This window comes from Hermetia illucens, chromosome 2 (genome assembly GCF_905115235.1).
Source record: "Hermetia illucens chromosome 2, iHerIll2.2.curated.20191125, whole genome shotgun sequence".
Lineage (NCBI taxonomy): Eukaryota > Metazoa > Arthropoda > Insecta > Diptera > Stratiomyidae > Hermetia > Hermetia illucens.
The window spans coordinates 8118647-8131603 of NC_051850.1; the positions used below are offsets into that span (position 1 = coordinate 8118647).

Genomic DNA, 12957 nt, shown 5'->3' on the forward strand with positions numbered 1-12957 from the left:
ACACTTCCTTGGATTTTTGCTGGTCATTAATAATTACGGGCGCGCGAGAACAGACTAACGAAGCCGATTTTTCAATTCTCTCAAGAAAATTTTGATGGAGCGAAGCAGTTATATATACATATAGATGCCACCTATCATAGTTAGCTCCAGGCTATCTTATGTAATATTGCATAGTTCAGCCACCGGGCGTTTATATTGCTGTTACACTAGCCTAATCGAACCTAATCCTAAACGATTCTTCAAAGTTGAGATCGGCATAACAGTGCTTTTCTATTGCAGTTAACACTTGTTCCGGATCTAGTGTAAATAGGTTTTCCGTTCTATTACCAAAACATCTGTCTAATTTTGTTGTGTTCTGGCCCCCCGAGAAAATCCTGGTTTCGGCGCAAATCGCCTGCTCCTCTATCCATTCTCGTGAGATTTGGTGTAAGGAGATGCTCTCTCAGATTGTGGGTTGAAAACTTGGTTTTGAGGTGGTGCGATCCATTCCGCTAAAGCTGCACAATTAGTGTTTGACAGGACCCTAGAGAGACCATCCGAGTCCGGGATGAAAAGTGCGGAAAAACGGAGCCAAGGAGGGAGGGGGTGGAAACTACGCCAGGGCGTTGAAATTTCTATTCCGGGCCCCCGAGAAACTCCGGGCCCGAAAGGAATCATCCCCTTTTCATCCCTCTCTCATTAAGCCTGGTGTTTCAAATGGCACCCAAAGTGGAACATCGCGTTTGCACTGAAGAATGGTTCACTTTATATGGTGATATCGCCATACATGTCTTGGGTGCCATAAATTTTCCTGAAATGCGAAACTTTAACCTTCTATAACTTTGTTAATAATAGTCGGACCGCCTTCAAACTTTCCAACTTTATGTGCTATATTATCGTCTATGATGACGTCAAATTTTGTACTCCAGGGAGGAACTCAAGGGGGGCTTTCCGGTAAATTTTTAAAACATGATAATATACTTTTATTAACTTTATTTGTACAGATATCGGAATGAACCAGACCTGTTTCACTTTTGGGACACATATTTTGTGCCCCATCTCCGCAATGTTTCACCAAATATCAGAAATAAGATCAGTTTCGAAAAGTATAATTGATCTCTTTCATTTGATACCCCACATGCCCATGTTCTGTGAAAAAAATTTACAACCTCCTTACGCATGTATTTCAAAATCAATACAAATTGGCGGGACTCGTTGCATGTAGACCACATGTCCTCACCAAATTTTGTAACAATCGGTTTAGCCGTTTCCGAATAAGTCGGGTGTGGCAGACAGACAGACGGACAGACATATATTGAACCGATTTTAGTAAAGTTTTGTTTCACACAAAACCTTACAAAGGAAAAAAAATGTATTGATTTTGTCCTTATTCCTCCCCAGAAAGACGTCAGTCCTTCCATTTATTTAAGGTTCTCCCCATTATATTGGAAGCGACAGGGGGTGAAAATTTAAGTTGGGGTGGACCGGCACAGGATCCCTCATGATGAGGAAAGGAAGACGGGGGCCACTTCTTGCGTAGAAGCCAAAATCAGCTCAGAGCTAATCTTTCCCTGTCATCCCGCGCGTTAGGTTTTTTTTGTGATTGTATCCCCTCCCTTATTAGACCATCAGGCAGTGTAGCTCCTTTGGGATTGAAGTTTTCGGTGGTATCAATCCGCCTCGAGACTTCATGTCTCTATTAGAGTAGTTTACCCCACATGGGTATAGTTTTGTTTACTATTGAGTCAAGGTACATGATAAAATCTCTGCGCCCTGAGAGGGAGATAATATTTGAGAACCAAGGACCGCGGACCTCATCTCGCCGAACTGCTAGCATTCGGATTACCTCCTGTACGTGCCGTCCGGTTCCATATTTTATCTCGCGCAGTTGGTGTTCATGATTGGCAAACCTGTCAGGGGAGCTTGGTTGGTTGACACCCTTGGTGCCAAGGTGATGCAACTTTGAACTCTCATCGTAACAATACCTTATGACGAATTTTTCGAATAAAAGAATTTTCATCTATTGTCGATCGACAATATATTATTTACATAAATTACATACAAAAAACATAAATATGTACTTTTTAAATATAATTATTACAAAATATTTGTTATCGATTATAATATCGTTTTGAAACATCTAAGCCATGCATTATTGCTTCCATAACTTAAATAATCCTTTCTTAAGGAAAAGCTAAGGCTAGACATCGAACTTATCACTAATATCGGCACAATAAATTTTGTATTCAATTGTTCTTAAGTAAACCATAAAATCTAGAGAAAATTATCCTCATTCCACGAACAAGGATAATTTCCAACTTGACAAAATCCAGATCGACTGATCGAAGCTATTGAAATGCATCTTTCTTACTAAGAATCTATTAGGCACACTAAGATTAAGATATGAGTACATAATATATTGCATAACCTTTGTCAAAAAAAATATGTAAATTATATTTCGAATTTCCCGTCACCCACAATAATATAAAACCATCTCTTAAATCAACTTAATATTTGTCTGATAGAACTGAAGAGTTGATTAGAAATATCGAAAATTTCATGCAAAATGGTTGAAATAGGGTCAAATGGGAAAAATTCGAAAATGAGCTCAAATTTTTTCGTAGAATTTTTCCTAGTGGAGCCTATTTCTCACTTGGAAGTTCTGCCTTAACCTAATCACTTAAAGGCAACATGTTGCATATATGTTTTATGTTTAGCTTTAAATATTATTTTAGTGGATAAAATAGTCATTAAAGTACTTTTGTCATAGCGTTTCGCTGTCATTGATAGTGATTTGATCTTTGATTCGACAATTCTGGCTCTTCCGCTTTCTCCTTTCTCCTCACTGAATACATGTATTTTGAAAATGTTCATTCGTTTCCTTCATTTTGTTTGTTTGTTTTGTTTGTTCATAGAACTTACTTATAAATATATCATAGATATATGGGACCAAAATTACCGCACCACTACTGAAAGGGAGTTCCAGACCGGCCTCCGCAAAAGGACTTAAGCTCACGACCCATTTAACTAATGGCCGGGCGGCCGTTTGGGTGGTCAATGTCATGGTCTCGACCTTTCTTACTGTGGATTGGTAAGTCAATTCATTAAAAATTACAAAAAAAAATTAAAAAAAAAAAAAATAATGCATTCAAAGAAACTAAAATTCAAAAAATAAAAAAGATGAAATGATAATTAAAGAGATATTTTTACAAAGTGTAAAAACTAAAAATTAAAAATTTTGTTTTGATTTGTGTGCAATGGCTACTACTTGTCTATGTATCGTCGCTATTGAGTGCTCGGATTTGTTGCATCCTCGAAATTACCTTCGACGGGTGCTGACAAAGTCCTTACTGAGCTACAGAATAGTTTCCGAGCCGCTTCTAACTGAAGTCAGCCCGAAAATTTTACAGGATACATACAAGAGTGCAAAGAAAAATCTAAAAACGAAATTTTCCGAGAAATGCATTTTTTTTTATGTACAAAAAAGATTTAAAAAGGAAATGAGTTGATTAAATCTAAATAGAAATTTTTGGCAATACTTTGGATTCTATCACGGTCTGGTAGCATTCATGTAAAATGCCGAAGAGTGATAAGAATTTGTTTTGCTTGTTTCAAAATTTTTGGAAAATTTTTGATTATGGACCTTTGTCATTTGCAATATTTTTAAATATTGGAAATTTATGTGTTGTATCAAGCAAACGTTTAAAGGAAATGTTTAAAGTTACGCGCGCGCATTCAATAAACGTAACAATCACACACATTCACACATAGAGTACACTCCACTAAGATACTACTATAAATTAACTTAAATCTACAGATCAAGCCTTCAGCCTATGATTACAAATTGTACGGATGACAAAACTGGTAGACCAGACGTTGTGATCTTTCTGTTTTCTTCATGATTCCTTTTTTGTAGTATTGTCGAATTGATCGTGATAATTTATCGTAGTTCATTGCGGGTCTGTTTTTCCTGCGGCCCCAGAGTTTCGCAACACGAACACTATCCTCGATTTTGAATACGCCTTTACTGCGATCCAACCAACGTATTGCGGTGCCATGGTGTTGAGGTGAAGCCAGAAGTTCCTTAAGGAATTGCCAAAGGTGGATGTGAGAACCACCGGTTCGGCCGCTGGGTTTGGTGTTCAGAGTTGATGGGAGGGATGATGCGCCAGGTGATGGAAGTTGGGGTGGTTCCATGTCTTCGTCTTCATCTGAAAAGAGGGAATATAAGGTCAGTTAGGTTGCATGTCGGATACTTTTATAAAATAATGTAATTTTGATAATGGTGGAACTGCTATGACACTAAGAGGTGAACCTAAATAATGTGTCGTTTCAAAATCAAGATCCTAATTAGGGGGGAGAGTACAATACAGAGGGTAAAAAAATCGATCTTTTTTGTCTTCAAAAAATCTTTATTTCCTCCCGAACAAAACGCGGGCACTCCGAGCGCTGAATTCAAAAAATTCCCGCCGCTACAGTCGTTTGTTTCCCAGCGCGCGTCGTCTATTTTGATCTTTCTGCTTGTCAGCTGGTTCACTACAGATTGGCTGGAGCGCAGTCTCGTAAGTAAGGGAGCCAAGGCCGGAAACTTTCATGCATGGTGGACGTTCTACGCCTTTTATAAAGCAAAGCTAACCGAACTAGGTGTTCGTGCTATTTATTAAAACGCTGCTGTTATTGCTTATTGACAACTGTTTGGTTAGGTTGTTTACGTTTGTAAAGTACCTTCGTTTCAGTGAATAATAAAAATGTCCGAAGTTCGTTCGATCGATCGGAAAGGAACTAAAACAAGCAACCCACGCCCTGGACACTCCAAAAAAAGAAAATTCTACGAAAGTCAACATTCCAGGGATGACGAGGAGGAAACTAACCAAGCTCAAACGTCAACGTCTGCAAGAAAACTCCGTACAAGCAACGAATTTTTTCTTTCCACATCAGAGAACTTTGTGCATGTCATTTTGAAGTTCTGCTACAAAGGTGGCTACAGGTTCTGTGTGCTACAGAGGAAAAGGAGAAAATTGAACTTAGGCCAGGTTATAAGCTAGGAGACATTGCAACTTCAATCGATGGATCCCGGATGAAGAGAGGATTTTCTTCTTTATTTGGTTGTAGCTGCTATAGGAGTGCTGAATGCAAAAGTAATAGACACGTTTTGCAAAGAATGTGAAATTTATGATAAGAAATTTGACACCGTAGATTATAATGACTTCATCGATACCCATTGGTCTGAGTGCAACGCTAACTATGAAAGGAGCTGTGGAGGAATGGATGCCAAAGGCATTCTTCAGTCAGTCAGTCAGTGGACTTGAGAGGTGTTCGCCATCTGGACTACACAGCTGATGGTAACATAAAAAATCATAAAGCAATCTCTGAGGCTAAGCCATATGAAGAAGAGTACCCAGAAGAGAAAAAAGAATGTTTTAACCATGTTAGCAAAGGAATGGGCTCGAGACTTAGTAACTTAGTAAAGCTTCACCCTTCTTTGAAAGGGAAAGACAAATTGACTGGAGCGCAGATAGACAAATTGTCCAAATATTATGAAAATGCAATTAAAAGGAACCCTTTTGAGATAGGAGAAATGAGGAAGGCCATGATGACCACCTGTTACCACCGTGCCTCAACTGATAATGATCCTCAGCACTTTTACTGCCCGCAAGGTGAAACTTCATGGTCTGGCTGGTAGCGGGCTACAGCAAATGAAGAATACAAGCACCAAAATGTCCTTCCCTATGAAGTTACAGCTGCAATGGAACCAATATATAGGGACCTAACAAGAGAAGAGGTGCTGACAAGATGTGTAGGAGCCTCTAATCAAAATGGAAATGAAAGGTTCAACAGCAAATTGCAGCAAAGACACTGTTCAATGGCAAAGTACTAGTTGAAACTGCTTGCAATATTGCTGTTTGCCTGTTCAATGAAGGGCACTTCACTCTCATGAAGATCATGGGAGAGTTAGGTGTGACTACAGGAAGCCAGGAAAAATGCAGAAAGGATTACAAAGTCAGAAGCCCCTTAGAGAAGCTAGGAGGAAGCCATCGAAGAGGATGGAGTACTGTACGACCCGGGAATTGATGCAGACTGGTAAAAATCATTTTATCTAAATTTTTGGGCGCTCTTCAGGCCGTGAAAATGGAAATAACAGCTAACGCCTGTCATTCTCATGTGAACCTCTAACATTAGTCTGTTTTTACTCAGAGAGATTTTTTTAATAACTTTAAAGTCAAAAAATTTCGAAAATTTTTAAAAGTTATTTTTCACATTTTTTTGTTTTTTAAAGCCCCCCTTCCCATTTAGGGTAGGCAGAGTCCAGCCAGTTCAGATCTTCAGAGCCAGCCCCTAGCATTCACGAAGAAAAGCAGCTCTCTCAACCAGCAGCTGAAAATCTCTCTGAAATCCACAAGGAATGGTTTACCCAGTGTCCATAGCCTGACTCTAGCTAGAGCTGGGCAATCGCAAAGCAAGTGCCTGAGGATTTCCCCCACCTCTCTGCAGTTTCGGCAATGCGAATTGTAGGAAATACCGAACCTGGTGGCATGGTCGCTATGCCAATGCCTCATGCAGACCGCCGCACAGGAGCTTTCGTGATCGGGTTTTGTTATAAACAGGTCACATCCTTACCTCAACACCAACATCAAGTGAAGGCTGTTCCACATCAATGGTCTCCATATGGGAACAACAATAGAAAGTGGCCACCATTGGTACTCAAAGGCCTCAAGTCTTTGCTAACACCTTTCTCCGCCGTGTCATTGGTATACTCTTGCCAGATAAAATCTCGGACGATGAGCTGAGCCAATCACTTTCAGAAAGGGAGACGAATGCTTTGCTGCCTATGCCATGCAATCAAACCCGATTTCTCAGAGTGGCCGACGAGTGGATAATGCTAGAAACACATGGCGCAGAAGAGTAGAGGGGGTGTGTAAGTTTCTTGAGAAAACCAGGAAAGAGCTAAATCTCATCTTGTTGAACCGGGCAGACGTGGTATGGCTACCATAGATGATCTTGGCCACCATAGATATTTTAGACGACACTAAAATGCCCCAGGTTCTTTCACAGTTTCGCCAGCCGGCTTCTTCGGTTTAACTACGTGAATTCTTGCAATTCGCTCCTTGACCACAGACTTAAAAGTGCATAGCGTGTAATTTTTTCCTAGTTGTAATACTGCGTCACTGATTACTGGTAAGTTACCAATTGGCATTGTAATAAATCTAGATGCTGCCGAGTGATTTAATGAATAACCTGGGTTAGCTATTGCTAGCAACGTGAGCAGGGTCAGAAAATCGGTGAATTTGAGCCTTTTTATTTAACCCACACTACAGTGTCGTTTCATCAAGGAATCCTTAACAAGTACTTTCTCATCGTTTTGCTGGTCACTTCGGGAAGGTTTTTGGCTCTTCGATCTTTCGCAAGTCGTAATAAAAAAAATGGGTCTAGAGTACATCATATCGGGACTCGTGCTGGAGTGGGTTTTAAAATTCAATAACCAACTGATATCACAATAAAAACCATAAGGTTAGAAATGAATGAGTGGTTCGATCTCATACGTCAATCTTGCTAATGCAGATACTCCAGGCAAGAAATTACGTCTCTGTGTATTTATGTGAATACTTGTCCAATGGACTTAATCTCACGGTCTTCTTAAGACACGGACTGATTTTGTGACCACAATCAGAGCCCCGATGAGATTAGAACAACGTCAACCAGTCTGTACTGAGTGCATGGCTTAGTTTATTCATGCTGGTGGATGCAAGACCTACCTACAATTTACCGAACTATGGAGTACGGCACCCGTGTTGAAACGCAACACCACGTTTGAAGCCTGAACTGAAAGCCTCTGTTCGCTTGAACGTAACCACAGCCTCCATGTAGCTCCTACTATGGTGCCAACCGCACAACAATCGAGCTGAACTCAGATAAGATAGGAATTCTCTTGAAACATATGAATTTATGGGATAAGCCCTTGCCACCACGTTGAAGGTTCTCCTCGGCCACTTAGTTTTGGTTTGGCCGACAGGGCGACTGCTCCACCTTCCTTACCGCCACCTCTGAGCGCCACGTTGTAGTAACAGGGCAAATTGAGAGAGCGTTCTCGCTTGAATCAGCAACTAATCAGAGGGAGCATGCGCTGGGGTCATTGGTCTAAGGAAAACGTACATTGTAACAGGCGGGACCATAAACCACAGATAGTTGTGCCTCGTTCAAACTCCAAAGGAACTGTAGTGGGTGGAGCATTGCTATTCTGATCGATAGCTGAGCAGTTATTAAGGCACTTAGGGCCAACCAGGGATAGGAGCGCCTTGAGAAACTGAAAATGGTCTGCTCGCGCAATAAGGCCTGGATACTCTGGGCTCCGTAGCCTACATAGTGGCGCAATCTATGAGCGATATGGGTCAAATTCCACAGCACAGCATTGACTGTAATGATAGTGAACCTCAAGCACAGGCCCACTTCTCAGAAAAACTAGGACTATGTGATGCCCTGTCCTCTAATCCACGGAGGAGTGGTTAAGAGAGTTACGAAAGGAACACTAAGTTGCCGAGGATGTGTTAAGCCGATGCAAACCATCAACTGTGCTGCACTTATTTATTTTAATCTTTGAGGATGAGTCCATAAGGGAATATAAATTATGGCGACTCGTAGTGTCAAATCTTGGCAACAAGCTACGACAGCCATAATATAGGACAATTCGACCTTTTTGTGTTTAAATGAGTTTTCTCGTACCCCCGTGCAAGTGGAAAATGTGAAAAAATTCAAAAGGCGACAAAAGACTTACAGTGGTAGTTGTTGTAATTTTCCAATGGGATATTCATTACAACAGCTATTTATCATTGCTAGCCGCCAGTACTCTGAACTCTATTTGGACGTGTCTTTAGGTATTTCCCAGCTGTCGGGTGATGGTTTCAGCTGCTAGAAAGTTCCATTTTCCAACACTATACTTTTCGTCCTGCATGTAATTTCACTTGTCATCAGCTGATCACTTTGGATCTTAAGCATTCATCCGACTTTCCATCTAGTTGCCCATAGTCGAAGCAATAGCATGATAACAATAACAAACAGGAATGAAATATAGGTCTATATTATATTGAAAAATTGAGCATTAATACCAGACTAGACTAGACCAAGGAAAGAACGGACATCCTTTGTGCACATGGGAAACGGGGGAAGGTCGTGTTACACCGAAGTTTTTCTGAAAAACCTTAATAAAGATTTCATTGAAATGAAGGTAAGCTGAACTCAGACTTACAGCATAGTTTTCTTTCGCGGTATAAATTTCCTCTCAGCGAGGGTAAGTTCTCAGGGCTTTTTGTATTGTGATGATGGTTTAAGTGACTACATGAATGTGATGCTCGATGGGGTTTCCTGCTCAAGGCTAACTAAATGGGAAAGACGTTCATCAGGTGCAGCTATTATACATTTGGAATGGGGGCTGTGCATACGAGGTTGGTTGAGAGGAAAGTTTGTGGCAAGTAGTGGATTTCTACGGGCATAGCTCTAATGTTAAGTATTGATTGCCTTTATAATATGTAGTTAGCCATTTTGTCGATATGAGCCAACCCCTAAGTTTAAATGGGAGCACTGCCCCAATTACGAATTTTTTTGTGTGATGTAAGAATGGCCTGGTCTGCAATGGAATGATATTGTCTCATCATCCCACAGAGCTCAGAATAAGCAGTTGAACTGAATATACCCAAAATCACTGCACACCCCGACCCCTTCTATGAAGTCAGTAGTTTTGGAACATTCCGAGGGTGGTTCATTTGGTGTATAAGGGCATGCCCAACCATGTCTATGTATATGGTCTTTCCAATTCAATTTTTTTCCACGACCTTCCGAGAAATGCATCCTTTCCCTCATATGTTTCGTAGCCCAGATACGACCACTCATCGACCATGCTCAAGAAGTGTGATCCACTGAATGTGCAGTGCATGGTGAAAAGACCTAAGGATCAACACGGCAAACTATTGTCAAAACCTCAACAAACTTGGAACTCAAAATAATCCAAGCTTATTCTTTTGAACACCTGACTTCTATCTCGTGCGCAAGCCAAAGTCAGGCCTAGTGATAAGATATATTTAGCACGAATGAATCTATATTTACCCTTTCATTGTGTACAAATAGTGCTTCCAAAAAAATGAAGAGATAAACAAAACCGTAAATTAATTGGACTGGAAACAGATGTTCAAGCTGAATTCAACGAATTCTTCCTACTGTTCTCCAGTAAATTACGTCCACGAATGCTAATTTTATGTAATAATTTGCGATTTCGTAGCTTCCCAACTTTAAGAGAAAAAATCTTCCACGGGCCACAAACAAAATTCAGGCGTATATATCTCGTGGAAAATTACCGGAAAAATGTATCTTAAAATTTAAATAAAATAAGATTTACTTTCTGGGTACGAAAAAGAGTTGGGCGCTTGATTCTGTTTATTGTTTGACTTGGCCCATTTAGATACATATTTGCAAAAGTTTATGTTTTTCTTACAATAAATTCACTTTTCGGCCATTCGTGGGAAATAACTTAAGATGGTACGTGTGCACATATTTTTGATGATTTTATTTTAGGCCTTAGGTTCTGTTTGCAAAAGATAATTTTATTAAAGCAAACAAAAGCTCTGAGGAATTATGGCTTTATTGCTTCTTTTTTTTCTCAGGTGAATTCAAAGTTAATGGGGGTCTTTGCTTCTGATTTGTGAGGTTGTTTGGCAAATTAAAAGGAAATTTGAATTTATGATTCTAATTGTTGAGTGTAAATAGTAAATATTTAGCTATGGAAGCAGAATCAAAGTGTTCTGGTGAAAAATTCTGAAAAAATTGCAATCTTTCTTATGATTTTCCGTGAAAAATAGAGTAATGCCCTAAAGTAGGCGTTTAGTGATAAATATTTACTTGACAACATTCCGAAGAAGCAAAGTGAGTGGTTCCGTCGAACTACTGAACTCTTTGACTGGATTGTTTGTAGGCAGAGACATGAAGATACATTTTAGTATATTTAGATATAAATATTTAGTTAGCATTTTATTAACTTTTCTGGCAAATCATGGTGTATCAGCACGTGCGACGGTTTTGGGTTTCTTTTGTTGACTCCCAACCCTACCTCAAGTGATTAGGGACCGTTCCTCCCTATTGTAACCTAGATGTATGCTTAGATATTACAGATATTTGCTCTTCCTTTGTTACTTTTATCATGTATTTTTTATTGTTTTATTCTTTAGATAAATGTAACTAATAAGTCCTTGCAAGGTAAAATTGAAGGTAAGGTCGTAGACTGCGGTGGATTAAGGGTGAAGTCCCACGACTAATATTGTAGTCACGTTTTTCACTTGAATCTTATGGCTTAACATGGCCTAGTAGAGATTTTCAGTATCTCTGACAATCAAGAAGGGTGTACTAAAACTAAGTATCCCTGATTCAATATTGGACTTAAGTTTACGTATAGGTATTTGTGTGGGCATCGGAAACCCAGTACCGGCGGTTTTAGGGAGTCGGCAAGCCGGGCCAAGGACGTCGATATCCAACGACCGCAGTGCTGCACTAGTGGGAACCTGGCTACTGTCGCATCAAATGTTACATGCGCAATGGATGGAGTAGAACTGGTTCCATTGACGGACCTGTTCAGAAGAAGCTCGATTCTCCATAGATCCCCATTCTTACAGGCACAAGCCCCCGCGAATGAAAATGCTACTCTCAAGAAGGAGAGTGTAGCGTGATACGGGAAGGAGGAAACAATTGCCGGATAACTACTTGAGCGACATAAGTTGTCATCGCACTAGGTAATAAAATCCTATAGCTTTGCGAATTCATCAAATATCGCCGAAATATCCATCAAAGTATAAGGGCCGCAATTTCAGGCATTAGGTTGGCGGAGTGAAGGCATCGGTTGAAAAAGTAAGCCAGACAACACAAAAAAACTCGGGAGAGAAGAAACCGGGGAAGAGGCATCGCGAAGAACGGTTGAACGAGTCAACTGGCAAGCAATCCTCTAAGAGAAAAAAGGGCTCAACTCCCAAAAAAGTGGAGCAAGACTGCTCAAGCTGCAGGGGAATCTCATGTAGCCGCAATTTCTCTGAAAGGGTGCAAACCCCCTGGAGAAAGGTGGCTCTTCGGAAAAAGAAAGATAGGAGGAGGATACGACCGGAGGTTATCATCATCTCCAAACGAGGCGAAGAGTCATACGCTGACATTCTCAAGAGAATGAAGGCAGACCCTGAACTTACCATTCTGGGAGATAATGTTAGCCGCATTAGACGGTGTCAGGAAGGAGACCTTATGCGGCGGATACATTCTTGAATCAAATCGAAAAGTCCTTGGGACAGGAAGCCGAAATCAGGGCTAGCAGACCGGAGATTTCTATAATCTGCAAGGACATAGATGAGGTCACCACGAAGGAGGGGGTTCGTGAGGCTTTGGAAAAAGAGTTCGAACTCATTGGACTTCAAGTGTAAGCGGTAAAGACGCTACGAAAAGCCTACGGTGAGACACAAGTCGCCATCATCGATTTACCAGTGGGGGCAGCCGTTGGCACTAGGGACAGTTAAAATAGGCTGGGTTATGTGTCGCCTTTGAGAGCGGATATCGCTGAAGCGGTGCTTTAGATGTCTTAGCTTTGGTCATATCGCGAAGGCATGTTCCAGTGCCGATGATAGGTCGAAGCTATGCCGGAGATGCGGAGCGGAGTTCCTCATCAGCAAGGACTGTGGAGCAAACCCAAATTGCCTACTGTGCAAAGGGAAGGAGGGTATGGACCAAAGGCACATTGCAGGCAGCAGCAGATGCCTGGAATACAGGGCCGTTAACACAAGTCGCAGATGAGGTTGAAACAAATCAACCTCAACCACTGTGAGGCGGCGCACGATCTACTCTCGCAAACCATCCGCGAGGAAAATATCGATGTGGCCATAATTAGTGAGCCATATCGAAAGCACGACGGTAACATTTGGGTCAACGACTACACGGGCTAAATAGCGCTATGGGTTTATAAAG

The 12957-nt window shown here is 40.9% G+C and overlaps 1 protein-coding gene across 3 annotated transcripts in view; it reads right to left on the minus strand.

Annotated features, from left to right (window-relative positions):
- Nucleotides 1-2000: 2000 nt before the first annotated feature.
- LOC119648204 (DNA-binding protein D-ETS-4) overlaps nucleotides 2001-12957 on the minus strand; it is a 93626-nt gene continuing 82669 nt past the window's right edge. For all 3 annotated transcript variants that reach the window (XM_038049804.1, XM_038049805.1, XM_038049806.1), the window contains exon 5: nucleotides 2001-4190. In XM_038049804.1, coding sequence (XP_037905732.1) covers nucleotides 3817-4190 — 374 coding nt within the window. In that variant the 3' untranslated portion in view covers nucleotides 2001-3816. The remainder of the gene's footprint in view (nucleotides 4191-12957) is intronic.